At 35.8% G+C, this 16,319-nt stretch overlaps 1 protein-coding gene across 2 annotated transcripts in view; it reads left to right on the top strand.

The window, feature by feature from the left end:
• Positions 1 to 8,336: 8,336 nt before the first annotated feature.
• The window catches only part of LOC129872197 (subtilisin-like protease SBT2.2), a 30,474-nt gene continuing 22,491 nt past the window's right edge, over positions 8,337 to 16,319 (top strand). Inside the window, exons 1-3 of one of the 2 annotated variants that reach the window (XM_055947089.1) lie at positions 8,337 to 8,714; positions 9,279 to 9,432; positions 9,549 to 9,946. In XM_055947089.1, the coding sequence (XP_055803064.1) occupies positions 8,497 to 8,714; positions 9,279 to 9,432; positions 9,549 to 9,946 (770 nt within the window). In that variant the 5' untranslated portion in view covers positions 8,337 to 8,496. Of the gene's footprint in view, positions 8,715 to 9,278; positions 9,433 to 9,527; positions 9,947 to 16,319 lie in introns of both variants that reach the window. The other variant, XM_055947088.1, reaches the window with a different exon arrangement.

Raw genomic sequence — 16,319 nt, 5'->3', positions numbered from 1 at the left:
TATTTTTCTGCTTCACCCCCCACCTTTCCAAAATCATATCAAACGTCAGCCTGGTAGACTTGAATTTGTACTTCAAAATCTTGTTACTTTGGGAAAAGGAAGTCCTCTTCACTTTGGTGTATTCGGAGGGAAACTATAAGGGGGGGGGGGGGGTGTTGTACTAATTAAGAAGAGTGAAGCTAGAGTTTTGAGTTGAAACTTCATGGATAGCAACCGTTTGTATATGCAATTTTTCCTGTAGGGTCCATCTTAAAATGTGGTAAACAGCTTGATCTTGATGCTTCATTTTCCATTCTTGGTTAGGTCAGCTGCATTCAATTGAAGTCAAATTTTTGTTTACAAAATTTTAAAAATTAATAAGAAGCTTCCTTTTCCTCCTAACTAGGTTAAAGAAAATAAAATCAATGATAAATCTCTTTTTTTGCAATTTTATAGTCCTCAAGTTTTTGGTGTATCAACTCCAACTCCTTGCACCAACTTGTTCTGCTTCTCCTCCTCCTACCCATTTCAAGAGCGACAAATCTTCCAATGCTTATGCCATTATCTTCTTGAATCAGCTTGAAGGACTTTCTTCCTTTATTTGTTTCTGATGGAGTTATTGTGCTGAGGTGAAATATAATGATCATCTGTGTATTTTATCTCTGATATGACGGGTGTAATAACAAATTTCGTGCTTGAAAATATTATAACAAGTGCAGTATTTTATTTCCATTTGTGAATGTTATAATATAATTTTCTTCTTCATATAAAATTTAATGACCTACGAGTTTGATCTTAAGTTTGATAGATTTAAGTGAAAATAATAGTTTTAATCCTTGAGTTATTGGCTTATTCCAATTTTTATTCTTATTTTAATGGACTAAGGGTATCGAACCCTCAGCTAAATAAATTGTGCTCTTTTGGCCATTCAACCTAATTGAAGCTAACAGTGTTAATTTTTTGTTCTTATTTTTTCTATTTTCTTTCACGTATAAGAATCACATTGTAATTAAGATCAACAACTTTCTTTATCAGAATCACATTCATGAATCTGCAAATAATGGACTCTTCAACAGTTCTTCTTTTGGATCCTTCTTTAATTTGTTGGCTTTGCATCCACATAGGAAGTATTGTTGGTAGAGACAAAGCTAGCATAATATATATGGATTCAGATGAATTCAATAATATTATTGTATATTACCTTAAAATTTATGTAGAAATTCATGAACTTTAAATTTTAAATTCGTTTACAAATTTGTTGGACAAGATCTCTTTGTTGGTAGTCCACCCATGTAACCATCCTCAGAGGCGCTTCGGCTCCTTCTACTCTCGATCCATGATATTTTGTGGAAATTCATGTCAAAGTTTGAAGCATTAAGAGAGTTGGGAGAATTTTCCCTCGTTTTTGGTGGGTAGGGGATTCCTTTTTGCAATACAAAAAGATGCGACTCTAATGCAATTAGTTTCTATTTTGGTTTAGGGGCTAAAATTACACAAGTCCTCTTTAAAGACATAATATTGAGAATGCTCTTGAAATTGAAATAAATTTCGCAATGGATTGCGAAATCTTGGTGATATTTTCTATTTAATGAATGGAGAGTCTGCTTTAAAATCGTCCGCCTTGCACCCACCCCTGAATATATGCTTCAACAAGAATCACACAAGAGTAGATTAGAAATTTCTGATATTATACTCTCCGTAACCCAACAAATAAAGTATACTACATAGTCTAGGGATTGATGATGTAGTCACTGGACATTCCCAAAATGGGAACTATCGGATAAATTCAATATAATAAACACTTGTTGACATTCCAACCTTCATTCTCCTTTGAGGACCTATCTGAAAGAGAATCTAGTATTTCTTGATCGTAAATATATGAACTAGTTGTTTGATGTCCAAGAATTCTTGTTTAATGTGCTTGGTCTAATAACACACGGATCAAAGCCAATATAAGCCAATAATGTAAGGACTAAAACTACTATTTCCATTGGATTAAATCTTCATAGATTTAACTTCAAGGGCTCGAAATTTGCTCTTAAATCTTCATCTTGATCTTTTAAACTTATAAAGAAATGTTAGAGTGTTTGCAGTTTGTAGAGAAATCTAGAGTATTTGATGTAACACCCCAAAATATTCTAACTTAGATAAGTCAGAAAAGCCCAAAGAAAAATTTGAGTTTTGAATCAGGTGACTTCCTACGGATCCTACCTACTGCCTGTAGAAGCTTCTACAGACTGTAGGAGGGCTCGTAGGATTGAACCTTGGCTGCTGTTTCAGAGGTTGAAGTCTACGGTTCGTAAGGACCCCTACAGACTATATACCTGACCCATAAACCAAGTCCTAAGACTTGGTAAATCAAGTGTGCATGACGAGGGACTTCTATGATCCATAGAAGGGTCTACGGACTGTAGAAGTCCCGTAGACCCAAAGTCCATAAACCCTCTCTAGAACTCTTTTCAAGAGTAGAGTTTACGACCCATAGGAGGGTCTGTAGACCTAAACCTCGGGGACCTAGGTACCTTCCTATGATCAGGGTCTACTACTCTTAAAAGGGTTTGTAGACCCAATACTTCAGTCAGTTTCCACAACTAATCTTCTACAGCCCATAGAAGGTTCTACGGTCCGTAGGATGACCCATAGACAGTCCAGAAGCTTTTAATAAAAGGTATTTTTGTCTTTTTTCATCATTTTCAAGTCCAAGCATTGCCGTTGTGGGACCAAAATAAGTCTCTTATCAGTATCATTCAACCCTTTCCTCCTCATAATTACTTTCAAGACTTAGAGCGAGGTTTCAAGAGGAGAAAAACTAGGGTGTCATATGCGTTCATCGAGTTCTTCAAGTTTCGCCAAGAATATTGTACTTCCAAGTGTGTAAGGGTACTCAGAGTGTTGGACTAAGTCCGTCCACATGCCCTACATCCAAATTAAGTGAATAGAAGATTAACTTAGGGTTCTAACCCAAGCTTCCTTAAATTCTTGAATCAAAATTTTATTCGTTCTATTGAATTTCGAGTATTCTTATTGAGTATAAGTTTCTTTATGTGGAAATTCTGACTTTTCCTTGGATTTTAGTTCTTGATTATTGTCACATGAACCCTACATATTTGAGAAGTTAAAGTTGTTGCATTATTATTCATTGTGCACTGTTTTCAGAATTTGAGTAAGTAAAGTAATTTATATTACTAATTCATAATGCACGAATTCAGAACTTCAGTAAAGTCTAGTATTTCACATATTTTTCAGTAAGAAGTTTTAAGGAAACTAAAGGGGTTCCAAATGCATTATTAGTACTGAGGAAAGCACATGTATTTTTAAGAAGATCATAAAATAGTTTCAAAACCAGCTCCAGTCAATTAAAAGAAAAGTTTAGTATAGATTCAAGAAGCATTTTGAGCATTTGCTCATCACAAACTGTATTTCTAATGGAGCATAATGTATATTTTGGGAGTAGCATTGACCACCAATTTGGGTACGGGCTTAGATAATCCAATCCAATAACCTGCACCTTCGGTGTAGATAGGATCGTACTGTTAATTCGGGCTACTCCTCACTCATTACCAAAAGAGAACTTTTTAGATGGATCCATAAGTTAAGTTATTGTCCTATACTCTAGCAAGGTATAGGATAACTCTCACAATGTGACAGAACATTGTATCATCATGAGGATCATGGTGATGATTGTTGGTTATGAAAACTCTCAAAAAAACTCTACTTTTATTTGAGTTGCATTTATTACAATAGTTATCTATTCAACCATTTTACATACCGTACTTTTTATGTATTGACGTCTTGTGATGCTGCATTATTTTATAATGTAGATACATGTGTTATAGATCACAACAGGTACTTCGTTGGAGATTACACTTCTCTAGCTTTTGGTGAGAACTTGTGATGGATGTTAAGGTAAAGCAGAATGATGATCCAAACTTAGTTGAGTTGAAGAAAGTTTTTCTCGAAAAGGCTGTTGAGGATTTCTCCCTAGGAGGAGATGACGTGCTTTGTTACTAACAGTTGTGTGTGTTAATGTTGATGGTTTGAGGTAGTAGATTTTATCGAAAGTTCACAGTTCTAGGTATTATATTTACCTGGGAGCCATCAAGATGTATTATGTTTTTCCAGAGGTCTATTGGTGAATGGAAGGAAGAATAATATAGAGAAATTTGTGGCTAAGTGTCCAAACTGTCAACAAGTTAAGGTTGAGCATAAAAAATCAGGAAGTATGACTCAGTCAATATTCCTACTTGAAAGTGGAAAGATTTGAATATGGACTTTATCAAAGATTTGCCTTGCACACTTTGATAGTGTGATTCTAAATGGGTGGTTCTAGACTTAATGACTAAGGCATCACATTTCCCCCAGTTAAGATGTCCTATTCGCTTGAGGATTATGCTAGACTTTACATTCATGAGTTGGTTAGATTGCATGGAGTTCCATTGTCTATTATCTTAAATAGGGGTACCCAGTTCACCTCTCAGGTTTGGAGATCATTTCAAAAAGGTCTTGGTACTCAAGTTAAGCTTAACACAGCTTGTCATCCGCAGACAGATGACCAAGCCAAACGGACTATTCAGACTTTGAAAGATATGTTGAGAGTTTGTGTGATTGAATTTAGAGGTAACTGGGAAGAGCATTTGCCTTTGATTGAGTTTGCTTATAATGACAGTTACCACTCTAGTATTCATATGGCTCCATTGACGCTCTATGGTAGGAGGTGTAGGTCTCCTATGGGGTGGTTTGAGGTTAGAGAAGTTGCTTTGATGGGGTCCGAGTCAGTTTTTGAGGCTATAAAGAAGGTTAGACTTATTAGAGCTAGGTTGAAGACGACTCAAAGTAGGCAAAAATCTTATGTATATGTGAGAAGAAGAGAGATCGAGTTTAATATTGATAATTGGATTTACCTAATAATCTCACTTATAAAGGGGCTGATGAGATTTGATAAGAAAGGAAAGCCCAGTCCCCGTTATTTTGATCCTTACAAGATTCTGAGGCATTTTGGTAAAGTGACCTATGAATTAGATTTACCCGCGGAGTTAGAATTAGTGTACCCAATGTTTCATGTGTCCTTGTTGAAGAAGTGCATTGGTGATCCGACTTTAGTTGTGCCTTTAGAGACCGTTGGTGTAAAGAAAAGTCTCTTTTACGAAGAGGTCCTAGTTGAAAGTCTTGACAATCAAATTTGTAAGTTAAGGAACAAGAAAGTCACATGAGTGAAAGTCCTTTGGAGGAATCAACTAGTTGAAGGAGCTCATTCGGAAGCCGAAGAAGATATGATGACCAAGTACCCCCACCTCTTTCCTTCCAGTTCAGTTCCAGCATGAGGTAATAGTTCCCATAGTATTCTTTTAGATTCATGTCTCTCAGTTTTCTCATATCTAAGTATGCATGCATGTTCATGAAATCAATTCAGTCTTCATGTTTTAGTTCAGAGTCAGTCACTCTATTAGTTTCAGTGCTTAACTTTCATTTCTAGGATTGCAGATCTTTTTCTACTCTTTTCATTCTTATTAGACTCTTTTAGAGGACTAATATTCCCAAGAGAGAGATATTGTAGCACCCTACAAATTCCAAGCTCAAATCATATCAGAAGAAATTTAAAAATCTAAAGTGTGCAAATTTTTGGAAATTAAGGGCAGAGATTATGGGTCGAAAATGGACGGCTCATGGAATGGGTCCCTAGATGAGACTTCAAAAATTAGGAAAATGAGTCCAAAGTTTATGACTCAAGTTTACCGTCCGTATAAAGTATTATGAGAGATGGACTTGGTCATAGATCGAGGTTCAGAAACTTGAAAAACTGGACTTGAACATGACGAGTGGAAAGTAGAATCATGGATGATTTTACGATTGTAGAATGGGTTCGTAAATCAAAGGCCTGACCTCAGAAATGTTCAGGCCCGACATTGTCTTTTAGACATTAGCTTAGTGGATCCACATTAGCTCAGATTCATGTCCTTTATCTTGGCAAGTATTGGAGACCCTCTTTTTGGTGTGGGGATAGTACACTGAAATCCATGTAGTAGCTCACTTGATTTATGTCAATTTTAGTATTTTCCAGAGTCAGACTTTTCAGTATTGCATGATCAATTACTCAGTTATTTCAGTTCAGTTTATCAGTCATCATGTTATTTATTTGAGATTCAATATATTTAGATATCATGTTTATTATGCATATTCCTCATACTCAGTACATTCAAAATATCAACCACATACTTTCTGCCTATGTTTTTTGATATTATAGGATCGGACATTTAACATTCAAGTCGTGGTTAGTACTACTTCCGATCAACATTATAGCTAGTTTAGTGAGTCCTTATTCTCTGAGGACGATTTTATTTCTTTTCAATATTTCTATTTTAGTTTAAGATATTTGAAGTTAGCTAGGGTTTGTCCTAGCAACCCATTTAGTAGAGGATTTTTTGATAGTCATACTAGATTTTCGCTTATGTTGTTCAGATATTTTCTATAGATCTCAAATAGAATATTCAGTTTTAGTTTCCGCATTGTGTTATCAAATTTTTCTTCAAATATTGCTTGATATGTTGAATCTTAGTGTCATGCCATATCATGAAGTTAGCTTAGAGTTGTGGCTCTAAGCACCATATCGCGATTAAGGGGTAGTCTCGAGATGGTGACACGTAGTTTGGATTATGACCTGTCCCGATAATCCATAAAATAGGCTGAATAGAGGGTCTCTGAAGATTGATCTAGACCCATCTATGGTTCGAAGATCAATCCACGCTCCGTAAAAAATAGCTCCTAGAGATCAGGAAAATTTTGAGGTTTGGTTTATGAGTCCAAATTATGGTCCGTTGAACCATTCACGATTTGTAAATTCCACTCGTCCTATTCAAGGCAAATTTCAAATTTCTGAAGTTGAATCCACGACTTGTAAAAGGATTTACGAGCCGTAGACCTAGCTCGTAGATCTCACACTTAAATTTCTATTGCACAAGTCTCATCTACGGATTCATATCTACGATTCATAGTTCCATTTACGATCCGTAGATGAAGTTCGTAAAAACTCAAATTTTGCAGACTTTAATTTTCTGAACTGTTTGAGGCCTAATTTGTACTTGGAGACTTTTGAGGTGTTACATAGTATAATTAAGTTAACTCCACACACAAAATTAGCGAGGACAAAAATATTTACAATAACATTCTTGACAAACGTTTTTTGGTCAAACATACTAGTCTTTTTTTTTTTTGAAGTGCCAGCAATTTATAGTAACAATGAGAAATCGAAATAATTTATTCATAAATACTTAGCTTATGTTTGGACATGTGATACGAAGGCATAATTTTAAATTAATATTTGGACATGTGATTTGGAATCATGATTTAAATTTCAAATTTTTCATAAAGCATGATTTGAGATTTCAAATCGTGATTTTTTTTTCTAAATGTAAAACTTGACCAATAAATTTATATTTTGTAAAAAAAAAAGACTCATCATTTTAAAATTTAATTAAAAAAAGACTCATACTCGACGTGAAGAGATTGTTTGTATCACGTGAAAGACTTATAATAGAAAATAGCTAGTTATTACTATTGTTGATTAGTTGATTTTTATAAAATTATGTATTTTTAAAAAATTATAATCGTAAAATTTATTTATAAAAAGAACATGAAATATGCGGTTTATTAATGCGGCGTTAAGACTATTTCAATAAACTATGATTTACTCATTTGGTAATATTGTATCACGAAAATTTTGATAGTTTTTATAAATTATGGAATTTTCCTATTTATGAGAGAAAGTAGAACTTAAAAAATCTAAATTACACGTCAAAATAATTAATGAATTGTTTAAAGTTCAAGAAAGTTGCTGGTAATTTCTTTCATTTTTGTCCTTCATTTATATTTTCTAGATAATGATTTCAAGAAGAGTTAATTGTTTATATTTATGATTTTACTTTAAATTATTTATATTTTCAAGATCAGTTTAAATATAACTAAAAGAACAAAAATAAAAAGTGGTGTTTAATTTATATCCTATTTTTTTTAATATATGTATATTATCTCATAAATTTAATTAATATGGAATAGTGAAAGTATTTTATTACATACAGGCCACAGAGGCCAAAATTAATGTTGTTCATTTAATTTGAAAAATCCCCAAACTTCCATCATAAGGTAGTGTGTTCAGCATGAGAAAGGAGACAGAAAATTATTGATGGATAAATATAACCGTTATAACAAATGAAGACCTGTGAGTAAATCCGACAGCAAAAAAACGAAAAAAAATAAAATACAAAAAGAAAAAGTTTGATTTTTCGACAATGCACTCTTTTGTTCAAAAAGTATAGGAAATTTTACTTATGAATAATAAAACAAAACGTTCATATGCACACAAACCAAGAAAGTTGCTTATTAAATGCAGGTCTCTCTCTTCAGCGCAAAGAAGCTCACAAACGCTCATTTGCTTTGTACCCTTTAGCTTAGCTTACACAATTCTTGTTTATTTATTATTGGGTACTTGAAGAAGCAAATGAGTGAACTTTTGGCCTGCTGAAAATGGAGGGGTCTGTCAGGTTCAGATTCTTGGTGGGGGCAATTTGTTTCGGGATTTTTGTGGGTTGCGGCTGCTCTCTGGAGAATGCTGCTGGTTCACCTACTGCGGTGTATATTGTGACCCTGAAAAAATCACATTTTTATGAAGAACTCTACTTGAAGAATCAATACAACTCCAGAAATGGTGGTTCAGAGAGAGTTAATAGATTTGACAAACCAAGGTATTATTTCTTAACTGGCAGGCATATTCAGAAAGAGAGGGTGAGAGAGCGAGAGAGCGAGAGAGATGAATGGAGTAAGCTTTTTTTTGTGGTTAGCGCACTTTCGTTGGTTTAATTAGCGCATTTTAGTTGTAACTTGGGCATTTTGTAATTGAAGTCTTTTAGTGGCTTTGACGTAACGCCACTTGTCTTCTAGCATAATTATTCAATTGTTTGGAGTTCTAGATTGTAGTATGTTAAAAGGAGGGAAATTATCTGATTGTCTTCGTGTATTTTAGTGAGGACTCTCATGGAATGAAGCTTATTGATTACATGAGAACTTCACCCTTTTAGTGGCTAGATTCTTAGAGCTGTGTATCCCACTATCTTAGAGCTGTGTAATAAGAAAGTTTCAGATTAATCTAATTATCACACTCTGGTCTATTCCTATTGCATTCTCATATCAGATTCTTGCATTAGATTATTAGAGTTTATGTTCCTCTTTGTCTTGCTTTTAGTGTTTCTCTTTGAAAGTTAGAAGCTAACTTCTTCAGCCATATTACTAATAACTGTTTGCTGAATCAGCAATATTTCACATTTAGATCGCATGAATGGTTCCTACGTTTCTCAAATGCATGATTCCTTATTGAGGAGGGTGTTAAGAGGAGAAAAGTATCTAAAAGTATATAGCTACCACTACTTGATCAATGGATTTTCTGTGCTTGTAACACCCCAGCAGGTATGTGAAATTTGAATTTTCTTTAACGTGCCATACATAGTTAAGTCATTACATAGTATTTTGTGATTTTTGATCATGGTCGTACCTTATGTAAGCATGTATTGATCAATTCGAAGGCATTCAAGCTTGCAAGGAGGAGAGAGGTGTCGAATATTGTTTTGGATTTCTCAGTTAGGACTGCTACCACACATACACCACAGTTCCTAGGTCTACCTCGTGGGGCATGGGCTCAAGAAGGTGGATATGAAACTGCTGGGGTAGGCATTGTAATTGGTTTCATTGACACTGGAATTGATCCTACACACCCCAGCTTCAATGATAATTCACCTGAGGAAACATATCCTGTTCCTGAGCACTTTTCTGGCATTTGTGAGGTCACTCTGGATTTTCCATCCGGATCTTGCAACAGGAAACTTGTTGGTGCCCGTCATTTTGCAGCATCTGCTATAACCAGGGGGATATTTAATGCAACTAAGGACTATGCTTCTCCTTTTGATGGTGATGGTCATGGAACGTAAGTGTTCTCTATTATATGTGCATTTCCACTGCAGCTTTTTTGTAGGCTTATTTGGTATTTTTGTATTCACAATGTGCACACTGAATGTAACAACTCTTGATCATAATGGAGAAACATTTCTTCTGAAGCTTAATGCTTGGCAATCCACCTCCTTTATAGATGAATTTCGTTCATCGAACATTCTTTGTAAGAGTAAGGCTTGAAATAGTGAAGGAGAGTTCCAAACAAGTTGGGGTTGGCTATAAGAATCCTCACTGACCATGTTTCTCCATTTAAATTCATCTCAGGCCTAATTTATCAGTAAATAAAGGAGGAAACTTTATATGCCTACCCCATACTAACACTTCTTGATCAAGGCCTCTCTGATGCCTCTTTTAGGATATGTAATACTCTCATTTTGTTGGTTGTAATGGATCATTCATGGAACTATCAAGAGTTGAGCATCTCCATGAAACACTAAGAATGTGGTGTAGTCTGCACAATAGGGAAGATGCTATAGCCAACATCTCTTATGGAACTATCTAGAGATGAGCATCTCCATGAAACACTAAGAATGTGGTGTAGTCTGCACAATAGGGAAGATGCTATAGCCAACATATCTTATGGAACTATCCAGAGATGAGCATCTCCATGAAACTCTAAGAATGTGGTGCAATCTGCACATTAGGGAAGATGCTGATGCTATAGCTACATCGTATGTCTCACTTGATAAAACAGTCATCATTGTATCCAAGTGAGCATTCATTATGCCCAGTGATTCATCTATACTTTTATAGCTTTCTTCTATTTTGCTTGTTAATCCAAGTGTTAACTCTCTAAAGTTTCGGTTGTCCTCTTGAGGTGGTTGCCTCATGTCACTTTGATCCATAATTCGAGTATCCACTCCCTTCCGAATCATATTTGTAACCATATTAATCGCTGCCTCTAAGTACGAGAGAGATAGTAAGATTGTTCAGATGATGAACTATAGGAACATAAGTTACCTTTTTGGCCTTCATGAATGAGGTGATTCATGTCACTTTGATTCCAAACATAATTCGAGAATCCACTCCCTTCCAAATCGTAATTGTAACCGTTAGCGGAAATGTGAAAATATAAAGAACAAAAATGAAAAACAATATTTAACGTGGTTCAGATCAGAATGGTCTTACGTCCACCAAAGAACAACAACCTTTATATTAACAAAGATAAAGTGAGAGATCCCAAATACAGAAAGAGAGTTGCTCTCTCAATTCTCTACTTTTCTAACGTAATTTACAAATGTCTTAGAATATGAGAAAGCGAGTCAGAGGTGTGTTTCAAATGAATCAAGGTTTAATTCGTATTTATAGGAATGAATTCTTGTTCTTAATGTCATCCATGACATAACTATATGTCAAAAATGTCAAGGTTTAACTTGTGAAATCATTTTATGCTTTACCAAACTTTCACCTACTAAGAATACTACCTTGACTTTTTGTACCAAAAGATTATCATCCTACCAAATCTTCACTTAATTTATCTAGAATCTTGTCAAATTTAACAAATCTCCACCTTGATTTGCATTTCGAGCATGCGTATGAACAATTTTGCCCAAAACTTCTAAGTTTACTGGGCAATCCCTTTGTAAGAAACAAGAAAAATCAAACCTTTGTTGAGCACACTAGCTCCATCTAACAGTTGTTCTCCAGAGTTGCATCAGTTGGTGCATACTCCCGCCAAGTCCTTGCAGTGTGCAAACTTGGCAAGCGGGACTATCTTGGCTAACATGTCTGCAGCGTTATTGTCTGTGATAACCTTCTGGACCTTGATAGCTCCCTCTTCAACGACATCAATTTGATTGGTGCGCTCATGAAGTCTTTGATTTTTAATCAAATGAATAACACTTTGACTATCACATCTTAGAGTTGATTCTACCTAAACCAAACCCAATTCTGCCACGTAATCTTTCAACCAGATAGCTTCTTTCACTGCATCTGTTGCTGTCATATATTCTGCCTCTGTTGTAGACAAAGCGACAATCGATTGTAAAAGTCGATTTCCAACTAATGGCATTGCCAACGAGAGTAAAGATGTATTCAATTGTCGACCTCCTTCTATCAAGATCCCCTGTATAGTCAGAATCCACATAACCAAGAACTATAATACCTTTATTTTTTCGAAAGGTTAGGCCAACATTAGAAGCTTCTTTGAGATATCTCAATATCCACTTGACAACTTCCCAATGCCCTTTTCTTGGATTTGCCATGTATCTGCTTACCACACTTACAGATTGAGCAATATCCGGACGTGTACACACCATAGCATACATAATGCTACCAACTACGCTAGCATAAGAAACCTTTGACATATGCTCCACCTCATCCTCAGACTGAGGCATTTGTAGCTCTGAAAGTTTAAAATGAGAAGCTAACGGTGTACTTACAGGCTTGCTCATATGCATATTGAATCTCTCAGGAACCTTTTCAATGTACCTCTTCCGAGAAAGATGTACAACACCGTCTTCTCTTAAAATCTCTATTCCAAGAATTTTCTTTGCAGCTCCCAAATCCTTCGTGTCAAATTCCTTGTTCAACAATTTCTTCAAAATATTTATCTGTATGATGTTGTTAGCAGCAATAAGCATATCATTAACATACAACAATAAATAAATCATAGAGTTACCGGACATCTTCTTGTAATACACACAACTATCAAATGCACTCCTCGAGAATCTATGTATAGTCATGAATGCATCAAACCTCTTGTACCACTGTCGAGGGAATTACTTCAAACGATACAAAGACTTCTTTAGTTGGCATATATGATATTCTTTTCCCTCAGCTAGGAAACCTTTAGGCTGATCCATATGGATTGTCTCTTCTAGATCAGCATGTAAGAAAGCAGTTTTGACATCAAACTGTTGAAGCTCCAAATCAAATTGTGCAACCAATGCCAGTAGCATGCGAATTGAGCTATGTTTCATGATTGGAGAGAATATCTCATTATAGTCAATTCCCTCCTTTTGATTGAAACTCTTTGCAACCAATCTCGCCTTGAACCTAGCATCTTCCACTTCTGGAATACCTTCTTTCTTTCTGTAGACCCATTTGCATCTAACTGTTCTCTTCCACTTTGGCCTTTTAACTAAGACCCATGTCTCATTTTATGTGGAGAGATTCCATCATGGTTAACCACCATTGTGCAACATCCTTGCAAGAAGTTGCTTCAACATATGAGGAGGGCTTGAGGTCTTTAATCTCTTCTTCTGTAGCTACGAATGCATATGCAATTATATTTGATTCCTCTATAAGATGTTCTGGTATTTGTATCTGCCTTTTGATCCTTCCCTTCGCAATTGTGTATGGTTCATTGACAATAAGTTTTTCAAGATCTACATCTTTTGACTCATCAACTTGAGTCTCTTTATCCTTTTCCTTGGTAAGCTCCACCTGCTCGTTGTTCTGGTTTCTTGATAACTCCACAAAAACTTTACGAGGATCAAGTACAGAGAATTCATCAAAGGTAACATCTCTACTAACTACAAATTTAAGTAAAGACAAACACTTAAGCTCGTACTCTTTTACTCCATCTACATACCCTATGAATATGGCCATCCTTAGCTCTTGGTTCAAGCTTTTCTTCATTAACATGATAATAAGCTGGACACCCAAATATCCGCAAGTATGAATAGTTAGAGGGTTCACCTGACTATATCTCATTCGGAGTCTTAAATTCAATTGCTGATGCTGGAGACCGATTGACAACATGAGAAGCAGCTTCAGCCCAAAACACTTTTTTGGCTTGTAAAAGCATACAACGAGCCTTCTCAAGAAGAGTTCCGTTCATTCTCTTGGCAACTCTATTCTGCTGTGGTGTGTGCTTGACAGTCTTATGTCTTGCGATCACATGAACCTTGTAGAAATCATTAAACTCTTCACTGCAAAACTCCAAGCCATTGTCCATGCGAAGATACTTGATTTTTCTCTCCATTTGATTTTCAACCAAAATCTTTCATTCTTTAAATGCTTCAAAAGCATCACCTTTTGCCTTCAAGAAACACACCCAAACCTTTCGTGAAAAATCATCAATGAATGTTAGATACCCTTTTCCTCCCTCGATGGAAGCTTAGAGGGACCCCATTAGTTTAGCACCCCTCCCCTCTTGTGCTTGCCAGTGCTGAAGCTAACCTTCTTCTGCTTCCTCAGGAGACAATGCTCACAAAATTCACGTGTGTTGATCTTCTCACCATTCAAAAGGTTGCGTTTACTCAACATCTCCAATCCTCGTGCGCTCATATGGTCCAGTCTCATGTGCCATAATCTTGCCTTGTCATCATCAAATAACTGCACTGTAGATGTATTAATGGAGCCAAATATTGTTCTTCCTGCTAGTTTGTAGAAGCCATCCTCCAGCTTGGCCTTCAGCATGACTAAAGACCCTTTAGTCACTTTCGTAGTACCTCCTTCACTCATGTGCTTATAGCCTTGTTTATCTAGAGTACCCAGGGAGATCAAATTCTTCTTCAAATTAGGAACATGACGGACTTCTGTAATAGTCCTCACGATTCTATCATGGCAGAGAACCGGAACTGAACCAATGCCAACTATTTTACAAGTTGCATTATTGCCCATTACTACGGTTCCTCCACTTGTCTCATAGTTGCCGAACCAATCTTTTCAAAATGTCATATGCAGAGTACAACCAGAGTCTTAACACCCACTTGTTGTCATAGACTCACTATTGCATGATGTTGTTAGTACATATTCATCATTATAATTATGTACCTGCTCAACAATATATGCACTCGCCTTTTCTTTGGACTTTGACATAGGACAATCTCGTTCAAAGTGTCCCTTCCTGTGACAATCCCAACAGTCCGCATTCTTCTTGTTCAAACGAGACTTTGATTTGTGCTTTGATTTGCTCCTTCCTTGTTGGCTAGTACGACCTCTCACAAAGAGCCCATTAGCTTCGTCATCTTTGTCTCATTCAAAATGCCTCCACACATCACAAGAGTTAAGTGTTTGCCGCACTTGCTCAAGAGTGATAAGCTCCTTGCTATACATCATTGAATTCTCAATATCAAGATATTTTGAAGTCAATGAAAATAACAAAGCACATGCAAGCGTCTTCTCATACTTTTTAATTTCGGCAGTTTGTAAGTCCATCACAAGTTTATTGAACGCATCTAGATGGTCTTGCAACAAAGTACCTGACTCCATCTCAAATGTGTGAAGACGCCGTTGTAACAACATCCTTGTTGTCATCGATCGGTCCTGGTAAAGCCCTTCTAGACAAACCATAACTGTTTGGTCGTCTCCTCGGTACTTGTACTCATTTCACAAAGCACGTTAGGTGCAAGGGACAGTTGGATTACTCAATGCATCTCCTTTAATCTTCTCTTTGTCAGAATCCGATATGGTATCGAGGTACTTTCCATCAATGGCATAGATTGAACTTTCCCTCCGTAGTAACATCATCATCTGGATTTTTTAGATATTGAAGTTGTTGCGCCCACTAAATCTATCAATTTCAAAATTCATGGAACTCATTGCTACTTGTTCTTACTCTTTTCTACTACAAAGTATTTGGAAATGCAGGAAACCAAAATAATTCTTTTTCGATATGGAAGTTCAGACTATGCTGCAACCGCAGAGCATACTCAGACAGAACCTTGGTTCTGATACTAATTGTTAGCGGAAACGTGAAAATATAAAGAACAATGAAGAACAATATTTAACGTGGTTCAGATCAGAATGATCCTACGTCCACCAGAGAACAACTGCCTTTATATTAACAAAGAAAAAAGGAGAGATCCCAAATACATCGAAGAGAATTGCTCTCTCAATTCTCTACTCTTCTAATGTATTTTACAAATGCTTAGAATATGAAAAGGCAAGTAAAAGGTTTCAAATGAATCAAGAACTACCTATTTATGAGAATGAATTCTTGTTCTTGATGTCATCCATGACATCATTATATGTCAAAAATGTCAAGGTTCAACTTGTGAAATCATTTTATGGTTTGCTAAACTTTCACTTACAAAGATACTACCTTGACTTTTTGTACCAATAAATTATCTTCCTACCAAATCTTCACTTAATTCATCTAGAATCTTGTCAAATTTAACAGTAACCATATTAATCATCCTGCTTGTAAGTACGAGAGATATAGTAAGATTGTTCAGATGATGAACTATAGGAATAGTAACCACAATAGTCACATGGTTTTATCCTTTGAAAATGCTATCAGCTCCACATTTGTTTTTTCGGATTTGCTGTAATTCATCTTTGAAGCACTTGGGAGTTGGGTTGAATTCAAATTCAAAGATATTTTCTTCAAGTCTTTCTCTCTAATATTTGTTTAGTACGAAGGAAGAAATCTCAAAAATGTGATTAAAAAAATTATA

The sequence above is a fragment of the Solanum dulcamara genome, chromosome 11, assembly GCF_947179165.1.
Source record: "Solanum dulcamara chromosome 11, daSolDulc1.2, whole genome shotgun sequence".
Classification (NCBI taxonomy): Eukaryota; Viridiplantae; Streptophyta; class Magnoliopsida; order Solanales; family Solanaceae; genus Solanum; species Solanum dulcamara.
Note: the sequence above shows the minus strand (reverse complement) of the source record. Positions and strands in the feature narration are given on the sequence as shown.